Source organism: Hippopotamus amphibius, chromosome 11 (assembly GCF_030028045.1).
Source record: "Hippopotamus amphibius kiboko isolate mHipAmp2 chromosome 11, mHipAmp2.hap2, whole genome shotgun sequence".
Taxonomy (NCBI): Eukaryota; Metazoa; Chordata; class Mammalia; order Artiodactyla; family Hippopotamidae; genus Hippopotamus; species Hippopotamus amphibius.
The window spans coordinates 8478686-8499191 of NC_080196.1; the positions used below are offsets into that span (position 1 = coordinate 8478686).

The window sequence follows — 20506 nt, forward strand, 5'->3', positions numbered from 1 at the left end:
GTTGAAAATAGTGATCTCAGTAATATGAATATAGTGAAATGTTTGTTTTTTTAATTCAATAAAATGTTAAAAAGTCACTGTAGAATGTCAGTTTTAACATTAACCCTTATTGAACTCAATACAATTGATTTTAAAAGTTATTGTTCTCTACACTCTGAGGATTCATTTTTTTTCTCTGCACATTTTCTGCCAAGTTTTAAATGGATTAATTCTTCCTTCCTTTCTTTTTTTTTTTTTTTAGTACAGATTTTGGGAAGGCATCAACAATCTACCCAGAACTTCAAGGAGCCAAAACTAGTTAGAATTAGATGTCAGCACATTTGAAATGTCAACACATTTTTTCTGGATAATTTCTTGTGATTTGAAATCCTGATTTTTTTGAGTAATTTTTAGTAATCCATTTTTTTAAGTGTTTGCTTTCAAGGAGGATATTGCCTTTGAGGCTTTCTTAACCAGTTAAATTCTCCAAGAGTAGAAAATATGTCAAAAAGCCAAGTTGTATGCTTTTCTCCAGAGTCTCAGTCTCCTCTCAGAAATACACATTCTTGTCCTGAACCTTCTGAAACTGTGGTGTTTTGTTTTTTTTTTCTTTTTTGCATGCGCAGGTTTATGTTTTCACACCAGTTCATAAATTGGGCAGAAGAAGCCACTTCTATTTTAATAGAACAGAATGGCATGTGGGTGTGTGATGTGGGGGACTGTATGTGACTCTTGCCTTCCTTATATACAAAATCAGAGTGGAGTTCCTGCACTTCTCCTTGGGTAGGCAAAAAATTCTGGATATTTTGCAACCTGACTTTTTGGTGGTTACTTTTCCAACAGAAAATATTCTGGGTTTGGGGGCTGTAGGGGAAGCTGGGAGGAGAATAAAATCTTACACTTTAAAACCAACTAAGTTAAGATTATTTTTTTCTTATGAAGAAGCAACATGGTTCTGCCTACCTATAATTAGGAAGCTTAGCTTACTGACATTCACATTGCCTAAAACCCCAAGTGAGAATTCCAGTCTCAAGTACAGGGTGTGATTTTACCTGGTGAACACTTTACTAAAGGTTGAGCAGCAACCTAATGAGAGAGGGATGGGAATGCATCAGGAAGGCACTGCTGAGGTTGGAAGAGCAAAGAGGGTCATCTGGACCCATTTCTTTGAAAGAGGAAATCTTGACATTTAATAGCTTGTGAACCTCAAGTCCTCACTTAAGGGAGGGAGACCCTGAGTCCGTTTTTTCATGCAGGAGATGGTGACACTGTGCTCTCTGGGTCCTAAGCTCTCTAAACAAGATGATTTTTAGCCTTAAAGTTAAACGAGGTGTTGTTTGGAGGAGGAGGGGAGATAATTTGATGGGGTCCTTTGAGAAAGTATGAACTTCCCCCACGCTTTTCTTTTGCCTACTTTGGACAGAGGCATCAGACATCACTGCCTTCTGCTTTACTAGTTAATCCTGTTTCCAGGAGCAGTGAAGAGACCATCATGAAGAAGTGTTTCTGTAGGTAAAAAAGGAATGAACTGACTCCATTTCCGGTGGTTGAGCGTCTCTCCAAATAGGTACATGCCGACCTTAAAGATGTAGATGAGAGAGAAGAAGGCTGCTATACCCACTGGGCTGAGTTTGGTAAGCACAGGATATACCCATCTACCCGTCTCAGAGTAGATCCATAGAATCCTGCAGAAAATGACAAATCCTAGTGATTAGGACAGCAGGGGAAAAAGGCATAGTCTCTTCAGGATCAGTGGGGTTCTGGAGTCCAGGCAGAGGAAAAGAAGCCACAGGGGACATTTTTTAACAGCTGAGGTGTTTCCTGAACCTACAGAAGTGAGTATTTTCTGGATAAATAGATTGATTCATTGAGACATTCTGTTTTAGGTGCTGAGCTTGGCTATTTAACCTAATCCATTAAAATTCAATGACAGTAAAAGAATATGGGAGAACACTGAACACATCATTAGCCAAACAAAATGTATAACAACATGAATTATTCCTTTTCCTGAGAGGTATGACCTGCTGAGACATTGAACTTGCTAAGATGGTGCCCATTTGCTCACTCTCAGCCAGACAAGTGGGGTTTGCCTTTCTGTACCTAAGAGTTAAGTGTAGCTTTCCATTAGCTCTCCAAGCCTGTTGGGGTAGGAGGGCAGAGACTGAGTGTTATTACTATAATACAATAGGCCTGGGGTTTAATTATTGGCCTAGATTTCAGCTCATGGAAGTAGCCATGGGTAGAGTATTAAGTGGGAATGGATGGATCTACAGGAGGCTCAGATCTTGCTCATGTGAGGGTAGACTATAAGTCATTTCTGTCAGCCAAGAGAAGAAAAAGAAATGCTAGGCGAGGAGCCACAATATCTAAATGAAGCCTAAAAATGCAGTTTGCTGGAAACAAACTGCACCGGAAGATGCCAAAGTCGGAAATAACTTTTAAAATTAAATATGGGGAAGATGATGTATCAGCTACAGTTTATAATTGGTTAAGAGTACAGAATGTGGAACCAGGCTTCTGTGATTCAAATCCTAGTTCTGCTACCTAACTAGCTATGTTATCTTAAATGTATTCAACTTGTCTCTCCCCCCACCCTCACGTATAAAGTGGGGGTGCAAACAGCGTACACCTTATAAGGCTACTGTAAAGATTAAGGGAGTTAATTTAACACATGCATATTGCATAGAACAGTGCCTGGCACGTTGTAATCATTTTATAAGAGTTTAAAAGCTTCTCTCTTCTGAGGGATGACACAGTGGGTGTCACCTAAGGAATCTTTCTTTGAGGCTGTTCATCTCTTGTAAAAATTAGAATAGCCTAGGTTATGCTTCAAAAACAACATTCATATTTGGATATCCCAGATTGTCAAAGGAGTTCAGTTGGAATAATGAAATTCTGTGCTTAATTAAACTTTCAGAACCCAGATATGATCTTGGTTGTTTCAGATGCTTTATTTGTCAAATGCTTTGTTGGAGAAGAGAAGGGCTAATATCAGGGTAAGAGCTAGGGTGAGGCAGGGGAGGCACCTATGACATAAAATTTAAGAGATCATCTTTATGCATCTAAGGACACAATCAACAGAATAAAAAGGCGGCTTAAAGAATGGGAAAAATATTTGCAAATCATGAATCTGATATGGGATAATTATCCAGAATATATAAAGAACTCCTAGAACTCAACAACAGAAAATAAGCAGTCCAATTAAAAATGGACAAAGGATTTGAAAAGACATTTCTATAAAGAAGATACATAAATGGCTAACAAACACATGAAAAGATGCTCAGTGTGACTAATCATTAGAGAAATGTGAATCAAAACTACAATGAGATACCTCTTCACACCCATTAGGGTATCTTCTATCAAAAAAACCCCAGAGAATATCAAGTGTTGACAAGGATGTGGAGAAGTTGGAACCCCTTTTCACTGTTTGTGGGAATGTAAGATGGTCTAACTGCTGTGAAAAACAGTATGGCAGTTCCTCAAAAAATTAAACCTAGAATTACCATGCGATTCCATTTTTGGATACATACTCCAAAGAATTAAAAGCAAGCACTCAAGGAGATATTTGTACTCCCCTGTGTATAGCAGCATTATTCCCATTCAAATATGGGAGCAACCCAAATGTCCATTTAAGGATGAACAGATAAATAAAATGTGGTAGAGGTATATACATACACACAGTGGAATACTATGCAACCTTTAAAAGGAAGGAAATCCTGACATATGCTACAACATGAATGAAACCTGAGGATATTATGTTAGGTAAAATAAGCCAGTCACAAAAGGACAAATACTGTATGATTCCACTTATATGAAGAACTTCGAGTCATCACATTCATCGAGACAAAGTAGAATGGGGCTGGGGGAAGGGGAAATAGAGAGTTTGGGAAGAAAAACATTCTGGAGAAGGATAGTGGTGATGGCTGCACAGCAATGTGAATGTCCTTAATGCCACTAAACTGTATACCTAAAGATGGTACATTTTATGTTATGTGTATTTTACCACAATAAAAAAAATGTAAGGAGGCATCATTCTCAGGGTTCTGCATGTGTAGGATTGACCCTTGGTCCCTGGTCCTGGCCCTGCTGGTATCACTCTGCTGCCCCAGACTCCTCTAGATGCTACTCTCATGCACTCAGAACTGCAGTAGATTGAAAACAAGTAATAATTATTATCACTGTTACTAATATTAGAATTCTGTGGGATGTGCCTCCCACAGATGCATTTTAAAAGGATACCCACAGCACTTCTTTCCTGCATGGCTGCCTATCATGGCAGGACGGAGGAAGTATAAGGGACAGAAAGTAAATATCCTCAGGTAGCTAGGGCCAAGAGTGTGGGGTCAGCGAGGAGATCTAAATACACTCCGAACGGGTTGCATTAATTAGTTCACTTTGTGTTCTTTGTATACTTGAAATTAGGACTTCCTAGTTTCCATGCACATTTGTATAAGAAAGTCTACAAATGAGGACATTCCCCTAGGGGCCTGGAAAGTTTGTTTGTTTACTTCATTTTTGTTTCCTCCAGCGTAAGGTTTGTAAAGGAAAGTTCCTGAGGTAAGCTAATGAAATCTGTACTTTCACAGAGAGGGTGCAAAGAAAGTTATAGGTGTGTTAACTGACAGAGGGAAACGTAATGCAAATAGAAATAGAGTATCAGGCAAGACTGCAGTCATTTAATGAAGGGCAGTCCACAGATAGGCCTGAGTGCGGAGATAGTCATACTCAGGTGCTATCACCTCTTTATGGCTTCTGGAATATATGTTAAAAGGGGAGAGAGGGGGAGAGGGAGGGAGGGAGGGAGGGAGGGAGGGAAAGGCGCTCAGCACGTGTGCAGCTGAATTGTCCTTGTCCTCCATCTCCGTCAGCGTCAGCGCGTCCCTGGCTGCTTATATCATCCCATGGAGTCATAGTTAAATGTTTCTGCAGTGCGCTCATTCCATGACCTCAATCTAGGCTCCTTCATCCCGTCTAGGTCTCTGTAATTGCCTACTCACTGGGCTTTCTTGCTCCCATCAATCCACTTTCCACATCGCAGGAACACAATAATCTCTCTAAAAGAGAAAATCTGTTTGTGGTGCTCCGCTGCTTCCAGTGGGTCCACGTGGCTTCAGGAAGATACCCAAGCTCCTTCCCCGGGCCTGTCTGGCCCTGCCCTGCCCACCCATCCACCATCCACCCTCAGATCTGCAGTCCAGCCATTTTGGACTTCCTTCTGTTGCTTGAACGAACCAAGCTCTGCAGCTTCTGGCCTTCGCCCATGCTGTTATCTCTGCTTGGCACACCTCTGACCTTTACCCTTCCTCGGACATACATTTTGCTCTGTCCCTAGCTGAATCTTACTCATGCTTTGAATTTCAGCTTAAAAGTTAATTTCTCCAGAAAACATTTCCTGACCATTCTTCCCACAACCCCCATTTGGTTAGGTGGTTATGCCATGTGTTTGCCCTGCCATGAATTTACCCTTGTTGCCCATAGAGCTTCTGGAAGCTCTATAAATACTGGGATTTTATCTGTTATGTGCATCTGTTTCCCAGGTGCTGGGAACATGGCAAGTTCTTTATCTTTAAATAAATGACTGTTTGGGTGGCGCTACCAGCACCTGTGTTTCCTTTTAACTACTGGTCGCTGTGCCTTCTGTACACAGGTCTAAGCTGCCTGACTCACCAAGAACACTGTAGCCTCTGAAAAGTGGGTAGTGTAACCAGTAGTAGCCTTCCAAATTGTAGTTAATTGGATGCTCACTTCATTAATACTTTGAAGAGTCCATTGCTTCTCACCCTCAGTTCAGCAGTTAATAATGTATGTGGAGCTGTCTGCCATGTGAATCTACGCGAGTCAGGCTAGGTGGGCACAAATTGGTAGCCCAAAATTAATCTTTTATAATCTCCTCATCCTAAATCTTGTAGAATCGAATGCTTATCATGAAATTTGTACTTTCTGTGTCTTATCAGTAGGGAAATAGTGGAAGTCTGTGGGTTAGAGGTTAGTAGATAACTACGGGTTTGCTCGGCTTCAGGCACATAATTCTTGACAGTTTTAATCCTCCTCTCATATCTTTCTAGCCCAGCAGAATAAATAGAATAAAAGGATCCTTTTGGTTCCATGCTTTCATGTCAATTTCATAAATAACCCTGTGAGAGGGTCACAGTTACATCTGATGCCAAAAGGCAATCACAACCTGCATTTACATTTTGCAAATAAATTCAGCCAGTTAGCAGAAGACTTCCTACACTGAAAATGCGCCTAAGAACCTGTGACTTGGTGACTCCTTAGCTTGGGGGTGGAGCTGGAACTGACTTTGAAACTCCCGCCTCAGTTCACCTGCTTTCCCAGGCTTTCTGCTCCTAGTGAAATGTGAAGAATGACAAATTTAAGAACATCTCCTTGCTCTACACAAGTTAAATGTTTTTTTTTTTAATATTAAGTTGTGAATTTCTGCTATTGTCTTAAAAATACATTCCTAGCATGCCTTTACTTTCAAATAAATTTTAGGTAGGAAGCAAAAAATAAATATAAATAAATACAATTTATTTTAAAAAGGAGTGAAAAGAAACTGTGAAGCTAGAGTGTTAGATAAATAGTCCACCTGGATGTTGAAAATACCAGCAATAATGAGAATTGTTGGGGTGGCAGCCTCTTCATGGCTTTTAGAACTGCTTCCCACCCTCCCTGGAATGGCCCCTTTTGGCTCAGAGCTTCCTCCTCCTTCAGGATTCTTGCACGTTCCTGGTTTTCTACCATCTGAACATTCTTTGCTACTTTGCTGCCCTCTTTGCCCCTCTGTCCCTTAGAGGAGGGCATTTCCTCAGCATCTGCTTCCCATTTCGCTTCCCTCTGTCCTCTCTCCAGCAATCTCATCCCACCTCAGGGCCTCACTCCCTGGATCTCTGCAGCCTGCCTCCCTGGAGACCGCCAGTCTGCATTTTCAAATGCAAGTTCCTCTAGAGAAGTGGCTCCTTTTTAGCATAAGATTAGAGTTGCCTTGGGGGCTTTAAAAATTCTGATACCCAGGACATATCCTGAACCAATTAAACCAGAATCTTTTGGAATGAGATCCAGATATGAGATTTTAAACTAACTTTTTAAAGTTATATCCAAAACTCTTTCTTTCCTAACTTCTCTAGATCTGTTAATGGAATCACCATCTTCCTAGTCCACCAGCTGAAAATGCTGAGAATTATCCTTGATTTTTTCTTTTCATTTGTCCACTACACAATTAATCCATAAAACCTGTTCTAACACCAACAATGTGTCTCAGGTATGTCCCTCATTCCTAACTGTACAGCTGTATCCCTCTTCAGGCTCTTCTTATTTCTAACTTCTGTTAACAGGCATTTTGGGTGAGCAGGAGCTGAGATTTGGACAGGAAGGATGAAAAGTGTAGATAATCGTTTCCACTCCTAGCCCTCCACCACCACACCTCTTCTCTGCACCCCAGATATTAACAATGGAAGTTTTGTGGCATTTTCATATTTATTTTCATATATTAATTTACATGAGGGCTAAGGCGTCCTTCTATGGAAAATGAGGCTGGGATTCTGATCCTGTGATTTTAGGTTGCAAAACAGTGGTGTCATGTAGATGGTCCCAGACGAAGGTCATATTTCAGGAAAGGGTAGCACTGGCTCTGGGAGGGAGTTCACATAGTGCACTAGTGAGAGTAGCAGAGGACTGTTGGTGCCAGGTATAACAAGGTGCTGGTCTTGGGACTCAGCTTAGTCTGCCCCTTTGGCAGTTTCTAGTGTCTTCTGGGGGTAAGATGTCTGTATGTGTAAGTGTACATGTGTAAACAGGTGCGTGAACCTAGAGGGTCATTACACTTGGGGTGTCCAGGCAGCTTTGCTCTGGGACCTCACTTGAGTGAGCGTAGAATAGAAGAAAGGAATCATCTCTCTTGCCTCATAGGAACTGCTACTGAGAAGTGACTTTACAAATATCTCTCCCCAGGCTGGGTTATAGCTGCATATCTGTATGACACTTGCACTTGGCATGTAATACCTTACACACTAGCAGAGACAAATACAGCATCAGCTGATTTCTGGTCTACCAAGAGCAAGGTGGTGGTGTGCTGCAGGCCAGCTGGGGCTGTTGCAGTAGCCAGTAGCATTGTTCTGCTTCTACCAACATAGGAGACTAATGGGCAGTGGCAGAGTTGTCAGTGACAGCAGCGGGGGAGGCACACCAACCTTAAAGCAGAGCCCGGTGGAGGTGTTGGGTTCAGGAGGCTGGGTATTGTGGCTTTACAGTGTGTGTGGGAGAGTGATGCTCAGGACAGTGTACAACGTAGGCATGTGTGGGCACTCACTGAATGGTGAAAATTCTTTAGAGATGGAGGTCTGGGAGGACTGGACCACCTGCAGAAGGGTATTCCAAGCATCCAGTCCTGGTATGACGCTCGAACTGTGAAATATCCATGGATTAAGATTAAACCATTGTGATTGAACTCGATGATGTAAGAGTGTTCTGGCTAACCTTATTTATATGTTGTTTTATTTTGCTTCCCATGTCTTGCCAGGTCCATCCATTTTAAGCACTATTGTCAAGGTGGTCTTTTTAAAGCATAATTCTCTAGCCATGTTACTAAGAATTCTCATTCCTACCTCCATGGCAAACAAACAACAGCAACAACCACATCTCACATTGTCTGTACCATGTCCAGCATGCCACCTGCAAGACTCTGCGAGCGGGCAGTTTCAGGGTGATTTCCTGTTAGTCTTTTTCACTAGTAGGTCCGGCTCAAGTGAATTGCTAGCCATTGCTTTAACGTGGTCTGCATCCTCTTGGCTTTGTGATTGTGCTGTGTTGTTCACTTTCTCCCATTTTTTGCTGCTCCAGTCCAGCCAGTCCTTCAGGGCCCAGATCCGACGACACCTTTCGTGCAGTCCTTCCCCCACTGCCCCGTCGGACGTGACTGCTTCCTCCTCATGTTCCCTTTGGCTTCTCATATTTGTTATGACATTTTATCACTTCCCATCTTGTGTTCTTATAATTTGTATGCATGGCTCATCTCCATTTATTAAGTACAAACCCCCTACAGGCTGGGGCTTGACCTTATATAACTTTGCTTTTCCCAGCAGGACCAGCCCTGTGTTAGGGGAAATATTTGTTCAATAAAAGAATGAATAAGAGCCGGCAGTAGGAACATTTCTATTTTCCTGCTCCTCAGCACTGCCTCAGAAAGAGCTAGGTGATGTGTTTTGGGGTGAGAGGGAAGGGAGGAGTGAGTGAGCTACCATATTTATAGATGACTAATGCTTTCCAAAGGAAATGAAAGATTTACAGTTATTAGTACTTTGCAAAGCTTTATTTTCCCTCTTAGGGGCCAGCCCTCCAGTTTTGCAATCTGAAAAATAAGAAAAAGCAAGTGGCACATAAGAGGCAATCCCCATGGTCTTGGTGGATATTTTTAGGTCATTGTAATGTAGTTTCGGCAGTGAAATGCTTCTCCAGCTCAGGGTTATGGCCATTTTTTTGACTCCTGTTTGTTTCTCACGCTCTCTCTGGCCCGGGACCATATTCTTTAACTCATTCCTGCTATGCTGTTTCCCTATTTGAGCATCCAAACTGGCACGCCTAACAGCTGACCTATAGCCGCTTCCCTAAAATATCTCCATGGATATCCACAGTTTGTGGAACTTGCTGATGGCCATCTGTGGCCGTGAAGGCACATGTGCCCCCAGAGTGTTGTGTAAGGGTGCAGGCAGCTGGCAGCAAGGAATCTGAGCTCCCCTAACGAGGGAGCAGACAGAGGGAGGGAAGCTTCAATCAATAGGGCAGCATAAAATGCCTACATACAGGTGTATTTGCTACATTCTAGCAAAAATGAGCCCTACTGCACAGAATGCTGACTTTGTACTTCATTAATAAGGAAGTCCAAATCCCAAACCACTTCAGCTCCCTGCCAGGATCTACCCAGTCACATTCCTGCTGGTGACAGGTCTCTATCCCTTCCCTTCATTTGCCCCATTACATCACTTTAACATACAATCCGAGCAGAGCTGGAAACAACATCGTGAAAGCTTTTAGACTGTAGAGATGGTGGTAAGCTTTTTTGCATTCTCACCCCTCCAGCATTTAGCAGAGTGTGTTTTACACAAACAGGGAGCTGAACAAATACCTGACCATCTGAATACACTGAAAAGGGAACTAGATTTGGAAATAGAAGTCCTTGACTGAAGTCTCAGCTTTGATTTTCCCCAGCCACGTGACCTCGGACATGTCATTTAACCTGCTGAGGCTTCAGGTCTCCAAAGCTGGTTGATCCCTGAGTCACCTTCCACCACCCACCACCCACCCTCTCTAATTCTATTTGCAGATGGATTGATATTGTCATCTATGGGCCAGTGTCAACTGAGTTACCACAAATGCCACCAACTGCTCTCCCTGTTTTGTTCCTCTTTACTTTCCATACTTCAGCCAGCATCATCTTTCTGATCATCTTTCTTACATAAGCCACTTTATTTCACTTCTCTGCTTAAAACTTTTGCATAGAAAAGCCCTCAGTTTAAAAGTCTAAACTCACTAACTCTTCCCTGTCCTACGCCCTCAGCTCCTCCAGCCTTTCGCAGATGCTGTTCCCTCTGCCCGAAGGTCTTTTCCATATCTCTTTTGACTCATTTCTACTTATTCTTTGTGTCTCAGATGAGACACCACTTCCCTTAAGAAGCCAGTCCTCGACATCCCCCAGCCACCCTGTGCTTATACCTGTTAGTCTCATCACTCTGTCTTCCCGTTGTTTCTGTCCTTTCCTCTCTCCCAGGCAGTCCCTGCAGGCAGCGCGCTGTCTTGTACATCTCTGTATCCTCGTACCTTAGCACAGTGCCTGGCACTGATGAATAATATACTGGACGTGTGATGTGTTTGCTCCTGACCATCTTGCTGCACCTCCTTTCTCCAACACCCCAGTTCCCTGCTTTGTCAGAGCTCATGCCCAGGCACCAAGCCAAACCCTCTTGACCACTACTTTTCATCCATATGGGCACCACAATTTTCCCCAAATACCAGTGGCCTTAGGTGCCCTTTTACCTTCTTGGTTTCTGAGGAGGAAAAGAGCAAGGGTAGATATGAGGATTGATGATCAACTTCCAAGTCCTTAGGTAGAAGAGAATTAGTAGACCAAAAGTGCTCTCTCCTACATGCACTTTGAAAGGCACATTTGGCAAGAAGGAAGAAATCAGATTAAAGTCCACCAAAAAAACAGAGTGTGGAGATTCATGTGCATAACCAGCTACCATCCTGCTTCTCCTCAACACAGCACATACAGGAGAAAAAACTACATCTTTTGTGTATACTCTTACCCCACACCAGGTCTGAGATATTCTGTCTTTAGGGATTTACTCCTTTGGTTAAGGCAGACGTGGATTGTACATGGCGTATGGCGTACCATCTCCCTTCACAGGCTATTGGCAGGTATTGCTAAATGATAGCACAGCTCTTTTGGTAGGGCCTCAGAATCCTCAACACAGTGCTCCAGACCTCAGCTACCAGTAGGTCCCCAATTTATGCCTTATCCTCCAGAGTGTCTTTTGTTAAAATGCAAAGTCCCCAGGCTAGTGAACAGTGTAGATCAATGGAGTCTTGGGGTGGATTTACTGAACAAGTACTTTCTTTAAGACAGGAGAAACATGAAAGCCATTAGGTACTCAGGCAAAGAGGGGTGCAGAAGGGTGAGAGGAACGTACCTTGCAAAAGAGAGGAAAGACTAGGAAAGAACCACCATCTGAGTTCTGGGCGCAAAGGTTACTGTCTCTAAGACAAAGGCTGGTGAAGCACGTGAAGCAGGCACTGCTGGAGACCAGTCCTTTGGAATGTGTTCTTTTCCTGGCTTCTGTCTCTGACAGAGCACTGCCCTGAGTTAAACTTCCCCTTACATAGGGATTGGGGGATTATCCGGATGGGCAGGTGTGAAAAGTTTATGTGAGTCTAGGCTAGAGCAGGGCCATCATGACTCGCTTCCAGGCTGCAGGTATTATGCTTGGCATTCCCCTCCCAGTAGAGCAAGAGCGTGGCTGTGGGTGAGAAGGCTATAGAATGGGAAGGGGGTTTTCCAGTTACTAGGTGGAAGGCTGAGCGAGCACTTTCCCTTGATTACAGACATTGGGCAGAATTTCTGAGAATTAGTGTCGCCAGGTGGTTGAATGATGACATCTAGGCCAGCTACTTAAGTTATCTCCCAGCCTCCAGCTAGGGTGTTCTGTAGGCCCCTGGGCAATTGCCCAGATGCCCTTTAGGTGCTCTGGTGCCAGGCGTTGATGCAAATAAGCCCACGATGATACAGGCAGCAAGAATGGAGCAAACCTTGCCTGCTCAATTTGTCAGATGACTTTTTAGGTGGAGTATCTTTAGGTGCCTTAGATCATTCAGCCATTCAAACATGTGAATTACAAATGGAACCAAAGATCGATGTTTTCCTAGGGAAAGTAACATGTGTGGGTTTACAGCCATTAGTTCTTCATGAGTGGGAGGGGGAGCTCATGGCTTGCTGTGTGCATGCACGCATACCTGGGTATTCTTGGGCATTTGATGTTTCCATGAGTCTCCACGGTAAACAATAAGATTCCTTTTTTCCTGAAAATTTAAAGATAGAAAAATCCCTGTTAACTCAAGATAAAGGCACTCTTATAGAAGAGTGTGCTGCTTCTGGAATATTCCTCGGTGTCTGGAATGACAAGTCTTGGTTGATTTTCTCTCTGCAACTCTTGCCTGCTGACATAAGCAAGGATAGCAACAGCCAACAAGATGAGTCCTTTCTTCCTCAGTGGATAGCAGCGTGGCCTGAGGATGATTGCAGCCAGTGAGAAGGGCAGTGTGGACGTGTGCTGCAGGAGAAAAGACGACACATCAGGTCAAGGTGCCCCAGCTGCGTCCAGCACCCCTAATTCTCTCTTTCCCTCCCGTCTACCCTCTCACACAAATACCAGATGAAACTTGCCAAAACTTGGCTTGGATCGTACTCCTTGGACGCCAGGGACCTGCAGTGGGTCCCTATTGCCTACCATATCGATCCAGACTCCTTTGTCTGGCTACCAGGGCTCTTTGTGACACACCACCAACCTTCTGCCCTGCGTACTGCCTGCTGTGGCCCTTTCCTCACACACGCACACTCTCACACACGCACACACTCGCTCATAGAACAAGGCTGTTTCCTTCATTCTTTGCACTCGGCGTGCCTGCTCCCCCTTCACACTTCTGTTCCTGCCTCAGCTGTCTGTGCGGAGTGTGTCTTTTCTTCCTGTGTTCATAGCGTCCGCGGTGTTCACAGCCAGCGCAGTCTTCCATGATGCTGTCTCTGAATTTTCCTCTTGCTAATTTCTCTCACTCAGTTCTGCTGCATTTATATCCTGTGCCGTGTAGTCTAGCACTTACAGAGTGCGTTCGTAAGCTCAGTGGGGGGAGGGGCCGAGAACACATTTAGCCCATCTCTGCAGTCCTCAGTGCATTTGGCACCGTGGAACTGTCCTGCTGATAGGGGCTGGGTGTTGTGGGTGTGTGAGAGTCTCCCTCTGAAACCTGTGTTCTCCCCGCTCCTTCCCTGCTTCACTTCCTTCTTTATTACCATCTGTTTTCTCGCATCTTTCAAACTCTTAACACTAGATTTTTAAAAATGACAATCAAGGAATAGTAGTATTTTGGAGTACAGGCACTACTGAGTCCCACTCCTCTCTTGGTTATGGGAACTGATCTGGGAAAGGTGACTTGAGTCTATTTGCAATGTCCTTTCATTTATTAAACACATTTATTAAGTTCCTCTGCTATACTCTGCCTATTGGTAACATCTCATAGTGTTAGTACTTTATACTTTTTACATTTACACCGTTCTTCTCTCATCCCTGCTCCCCAGTTTCCTCAGCTCTTGGAAGCCTCTTGCGTCCACAGCCTCTACCTGCAAGCTCCATCCCAGTCCCATCCTGGAGCCCCGAGACAGCAGTGTCGGCACCTCAATTACAATAGGGGCTGGGGCTTAGGAATGCCACAGGGCCTGTGTCACCATGCTCCCGTGCCTGGCTGTGCTGCTGGAACCCTGGGCGCTGACTCTGGCTGGCCTTTGCTGTCAGTCACTCCAGTCTTGTGCTCAGAGGCATCCGCAGGAGGCGGTAGCTGCTTCTTGCTCTGTCTGTGCTAGCGAGGGTCCAGTCAGATCAGAACCCTCTGATGACCAGAAATGTGACACGTTTTAATGGAGCAGGGGTGGGATGAGAAGGAACAGGTCATGAATATAGGGCATTCCTGGGCAGAGGGAGCCTGCCATTCGTTGGCACAGAGCAATTAGGCTTCTTGAAGGCCCTGGGTACCCACATTTTAGTAGCAAAGCTTGGAGGAACAGCATTGCAGACAAACCACAGCTTTTGTAGACTTTCTGCAAGAGTCGTCCTGAAAGTCGAATACTGGTTGACCATACAATGGAAAGACTTCCAGGCTCACTATCATATCCTGCATCTTTCTTTGGTCTAATTTTAGGCTACAGTTTCTCTCTCTTTCCCTCCAATAAAGAAGCATGGTGTCTAAGGGCACATATTTTCAAATCTGACCCTGGACTAGTTACTGAATCTGTCTGAACTTCAGCTTCCTCAGCTATAAAACGGGGCAGTAAATAGTACACGTGTCACAGAGGTACTGCTCTGAGGACTGAGAGAAGTGCATGTGAAGAGCTTAGTGCTTAGCCCAGGAGAGGGTCCAGTGAGCATTAGCTGTGATGGTCACTGTCACCCTTGTGATTGTCATCCTTCCTCTCATTGGTGGCTCAGCATGGAGTGGGGTGAGGCCAGGTTCTGGGATGTCCACAGCACCAGGTATCTGGATGCACCCTTGCCTGTGGCCTGCAAGCGGCTGGAGTGTGGTAGCAGGGCCATGCCCGTGGCTGTCCCATGGGTCCCTCCCCAGCCCACAGCTGGTGCCTGTGCTCCCAGTGATGGCCACCTCAGAACCCTTGCAGTCCTCTGTAACTCACACGGATGGTCCTTTCATCCAGAGGCCACTTCAGGAGGCCAGAGATGGGGCTGTCTACCCAGCACAGCTGCCTGCCTCTCTGCCCACCTTCACTCTGGCAGGAAGGTCCAGCTTCTATTAGGAATCATTAACAGTCCCATTATACCAGCCATTGATCTGACAGACTTTATTATCCCTGCCCCCAGTCAGCAGCTTCCGTTCTCTACATGAATGATCATTTGGAACAGAATTCCTGTGGAATAGTGTAGCGCATTTGCATTAGGAGCAAATGAGTTCACAGTGATTAATGCTTTTACAACAAATAACTTAGGATGCATGACTGGTCACCTCTTCTAGGAGCCTGCCCTTTGCAAGTGACATTCAATTGGATTTCCAAATGAATTCTCCCTGATGGCTTCTGGGAAGTTTACTTCAGTGATGTTATTAGTGATGGGCCATATGCTGTGGCTTAACACCCGCTGAAAGGTCTTTGAAAGCATCGCATTGTGTTGGCCAGGGCTGGGGGATAGGAATGAGGAAGGGAGGAAGATTGTATTCTGTGAGATCTCTAAATATTGAACTCCTGCGAAGAGTCAGGCATGACAGTAAACCTCCTGGTATTTCAGACATACTGGTATTTCACCTCACGTTGTCATAAACTATATAACCTTTGTCAGGCAGCACAGATTTTTCAAAAAAGGAGAAAAAATTTAGTAAGAGAAAAGTCAAATATGCTTTCTGCTTCCAAAAAATCTAATAATTAGGCTGGGATTGACACAAATTAGAATGCTGCCAAAAATGACTGAAAACAGTGATTCATTCTGTGTTTCAATTAACAGTTTCTCCGTTTCCCTTATAAACAGTGAAGCTGACAAAAATTAATTATCTCAGAGGGGGTAAAATATTTCCTTCCAAAGTAAACAAAACGTCACGGGCTGAAACAATAGTGTGTGTAAACAGCGGGGATGGAAGGAAGCTATCTTTCCTTGTCAGTTGAGCTGTCATTTTGGTAGATTTCTCTTTAAATATCTCATTCCAAAAGCATTGGTTAAAAGGAAAAGTGTTGTTCTTTTTTCATCCTTTTCTACGAAATTACACATTTCCTCCTATCCTTTGTGTGATGCCTACTTCCATCTGAATATCTTGAAGACAGAACTATAAGCATGAAAGATCGATTGAAGTATTAGAATCATAATTGCGCTTTAGATTCCTTGGTTGCAGAATAGCTTTGTAGATAAGTACGAAACTTTACCAGCGCATAGAGAGTTCCTATAGGGTTTCATGAGTGGCTACATGGAACGTAAGAGCACTTATTTTTACTAGCCTCATACTAGTAGATAAGTAGCTGCTCTAAACAGCTTCCCTGTGTCTGAGGCTCAAGTTAAAATGAGATGTATTTGCCTGACTCTTGAGAAAGAGGCAAGCCTTGATCACTCAGATAACCCTTGGAGCCGACAATTCTCCATCCTTGTCGTGTAGCTTCCAAAGACTGATTCCAGAAGACGAGGACGGCCACACGCTTATCTCTAAGATTCTTAGAGGTCCAGGAACACTTAATTGTCTTCAGTGAAAGAAATTCATAGAGACTACACATTTTAAAAATCAGACGATAACATTTTAAAATAAGTTCTCTGCCTCTTTCCTCTATTTCATTTCCTTATTGCACTAGCTCTTATGTTGAGTTAACGAATATAAATATGTCAGCCTCTGCCTTCTCAGACTGGTCATTGAGAGGCATTCTCCCTCATGTGCTGTTTCTAATCACGAGCTCTTGTAACATTGCCCTCTTCCCATTTGCTTCAGTCTTCTCCCTCCTTCCCCTGTTCAGGCAACGCTTGGATCTGAGGATTAATTCCTTACCATTGGCTTTTCCCAAACTGAGGTTCTTTATCTCAAGTCTCTAAGATAATGTCTTTGGTTTGTTTATGGTGCTACTGGACAGATATTTTAAAGTGAAGTTTTAGTGCACCAACAAGATTTTACTTCTGGGTACATTAAGGAGGATATTTTTGCTTACTGTATATTAAATATATCATTTAAAAAGTTTATTTATAAATGAAAGCCTTCACAAAATCTCCTCTGGGCAAACACATGGTCAAAATGTCAATTAAAACTTAAACACAAATACAACAACAGACATGAAAATGGAGGCAAAACAAACCTTAATAGAATGCCATTGTACCCAGGCTTGTTATTACAATGGTGGATCACGTTCCTTAAGCTTGAAAACTACACGTAGTGAAAATATGCAGTAATAGTTGTTTTGTAAATCCTAGTAAGGCAATCTCTGGTTTTGATAATATCCATTTACCAGCTAGAAAACTACCTCACTCCTCACCAGCTTCCCCCACTGTAGTTTCTGCCTCTAACTCTTACAGTTTGGGACAATGGTGGTGGTCTTTCTGGGAGTATTTTGTATCCAAAAGCAGAGACCATCTGTATTCTCCATGGCCCCTATGTTATTAAAGGTGAAGCTTTGCTTTAAGTCAGTCGGATATATGGTAATCTGGATATACAGACATAGGTTATATTGCTTACATATCTAGGGGGCTTTTTTTTTTTTCTGCTCTTCCACCTATACTACCTGCAGAAGTCTTTTCCATCTCAAATACTAGAGTTTAGAAGATAATTGGATTTGTAAAAATTCCCTTTTCTACTTTCTAGGAACTCAAGTGCACAGACTAGGTACCACGTAATTAAAGAGTCAGTGCCCGGGGATGAGGGATTGGGAAGATAAACCACTCACAGAAAGAGCCAAAGGCTTCTCTTTGATCTCCACAGTCTACCTAGGCGGGCTGACACAGCCCAGTCTGATAAAAATTCAGAGAACAGAAGTTAAAAACCAATAGTTTTGTTTATTGCAGAAGAGTAATAATATTTGCAGTTTACTCTGATATGCACCAAAAATAAGATGAGTTGATGAATAGATAGACATGTAGATTTATAATAAAGCAAATACAGTAAACTCTTCATAGCAGAACCTAAGTGGCAGGTAATACAGCTGTTCACTGTAAAATTCTTTCCGTTGTGCTTTATGTTTGAAAATGTTCATAATAAAATGTTGGGAGAAATGTGAATAGTCTTACTGACCTGGAAAGAGAAATTAATGCTCCGTTGGGCTGAGGAAGAAAAGCATGGCATTATTTATGAACTTGTATGTGAATTGAACAGGTGGCTAATGATAACTTTCTGAATCTTTTATGGTTAAATGATAGCTTTCTGAATCTTCTGAACTTTCTGAGTGATTTTTTACTTACTGCACTGTTGTCCTTTGGGTTAATATGTAGTTTCGCCAACATTTCAAAGCAGCGTTCTTCTAGGAAGCTAGTAGGCTTTAATGGTGTCCAGCCTGGTGAAGAAGTGATTTAAATTCTGTCCAGTTAAGGGTAAGACAAAAGAAAGATCTGGGCTCTTAAGAGCCTGCAGTCAGGAATATATCTGCCTCTTCCCGTTCTCCTCCTCTCTGTCCTTGCCTCTGCGAAACACCAGACCCCTTCCTCTCATTTAACTCTCTCCAGCAATAATAACACTGTAGACACCAGCTGTAATCAGTGACTCATTCCTTTCCTTCTTAATCCAAACTTGATTTACTTTCCCTCTCAGATGCTTCCCATAGCTGCCTATTCTATCATCTTCCCCAGCATCACCTCCCTATCTTCCCCCTATTTTGGTACATACTCAGCATTGCAATTAGACAAACCTTCTTCACACAAGTTTCATGTTACCACTCCCCCCAAACCTTCTGCGGCTCCCTGTTGCCTCAGTCCACTGTCTACTCCTCTAATCTTATCTCTCCCATTTTCCAGAGTATTTCAACAGGCTCCATCTCTTCCACTCAATCCAGTCTCCTCATTATTCTTGTGTTTCATTCTATTTCCTTCCCTAGAACTGCTCCCTCTTTTCATATACCTAATCCTTTAATTCTTCTCCCCCAGTGGACCCACACACTTTTGAGATGACTGGCAACCAAAAGTACACACGTTAACATGACAAGATGTAAAAGAATGTCAAGACCCAGGAGAACACTGCAACAGAAACGCGCCAACCAGAGGCTTGCTGGGCTGCTGTTGTTGAGACTCAAATTTAGCAATTCCTTTCCAGACAGCCAAACTGAAAAGAGAGAGATGAAATGCATACAGTTCCTTTTTTTAGGGGAAATTAAGTTTTTCCACTGGTAAGTAGGCCTCAAAGAAATTTTCACCATTGCATCTCATTTAGGGAGCACTAAGGCAGTGCTCTCACCAAGTATCCCTATAACAAAACATTTCAGAGATCTAAGTTCCATAAGATGATAAATCTGATAAAATTTTAAGGCAAAATAAAGCAACATATTTTGAAGGGGATTCTGCCAGTAAGGAGATAACATTGTGTGATTATGTAGGCTTCTGGTGATCAGAGCAGTAGAGGCACTCCAGAAATAACATTTCCCCCACAAGCGTTTTTGTTTTTGCTCTAATTGTGAGTCAGACAACTGCCAGTATTTTATTCTCTGTTTAGAGCCTAGAGTGTAGGTATTACACACTGTTTATAACACAGAGACCCAACTGCTTGCAGGAATTCAGAGAGTCAGTGGTAATGTTGACATTCTTTTATTGCAAATAAGAAGCCTCAGCAAGGAAACCATCTTGCCTCTTGAAGCTGAGCACCTAGCCCTTTCCACAGCCTCTGGGGCCCATGTCACATGCATGTCATACCCACATCACATCCTGCCTTTTCATGAGATGCTGACTCCTCTTGCAGCTCTTTTGGTTTGCATTAGACTCTTCTGTGTTTAATTATATTCAGTTTTCATTTTTACACTGTCAGTTTCGTGTATTTTTTCTTCTGTTCTCAATTAGATTATAAACAATTTGAAGTCAAAGCTTTCATCTCCTATTTTTCAGGACTCCCCTCCACCGTCTAATTTTTTCAAGATATTTTTAAAAATTAATTAGTTAATTAATTTGATTTATTTATTGGCTGTGTTGGGTCTTCGTTGCTGCACACAGGCTTTCTCTAGTTGCTGCGAGCAGGGCCTACTCCTCATTGTGGTGCACAGGCTCCTCATTGCGGCAGCTTCTCTTGTTGCAGAGCATGGGCTCCAGGTGCGCGGGCTTGAGTAGTTGTGGCATGTGAGCTCCATAGTTGTGACTCATGGGCTCTAGAGCACAGGATCAGTAGTTATGGTGCACGGGCTTAGTTGCTCTGCAGCATGTGGGATCTTTCCAGGGCAAGGCTCGAACCCATGTCCCCTGCATTGGCAGGTGGAGTCTTAATCACTATGCTATCTAGGCAGTCCCCCACCCTCTAATTAATAAGTTCTTTTTGACTGATTGTCTTCATTCAAACCTATGTGTTACAAAGTATTATAGAGTTAAGCCCTTAATATGGCCTGCAAAGCCCCTCATGATTTGGTTACCTGTCCCATCTTACTTCTATGCCTTGCTCCCCCATCCTATGGCCTTCACTCAGCCCTTACTCCCTGATTACTCTGCCCTCCACCCACAGTTCCCGTTCTTGCCACTGGTACATTACACACACTTATGTCTCCCCTTCCTCAGCCCCCGCCACCTTCTTCTCACCTTACAGGGCTCAGGGTAGATATCACTTCCTCCAGGGC

At 43.3% G+C, this 20506-nt stretch overlaps 1 protein-coding gene across 8 annotated transcripts in view; it reads right to left on the reverse strand.

The window, feature by feature from the left end:
• The window catches only part of ADTRP (androgen dependent TFPI regulating protein), an 82748-nt gene that overhangs the window by 13941 nt on the left and 48301 nt on the right, over positions 1-20506 (reverse strand). The window contains exons 4-5 of one of the 8 annotated variants that reach the window (XR_009047994.1): positions 12484-12549; positions 6762-9325 (exon numbers count right to left, since the gene is read on the reverse strand). Coding sequence is in view for 2 of the 8 variants with exons in the window: in XM_057698991.1 (XP_057554974.1) it covers positions 12579-12800 (222 nt within the window). In the remaining 6 variants the exon portion in view is untranslated. Of the gene's footprint in view, positions 1-6755; positions 12801-14934; positions 18257-20506 lie in introns of those variants that run through there. The other 7 variants (XR_009047995.1, XR_009047991.1, XM_057698991.1 and 4 more) reach the window with 7 other exon arrangements.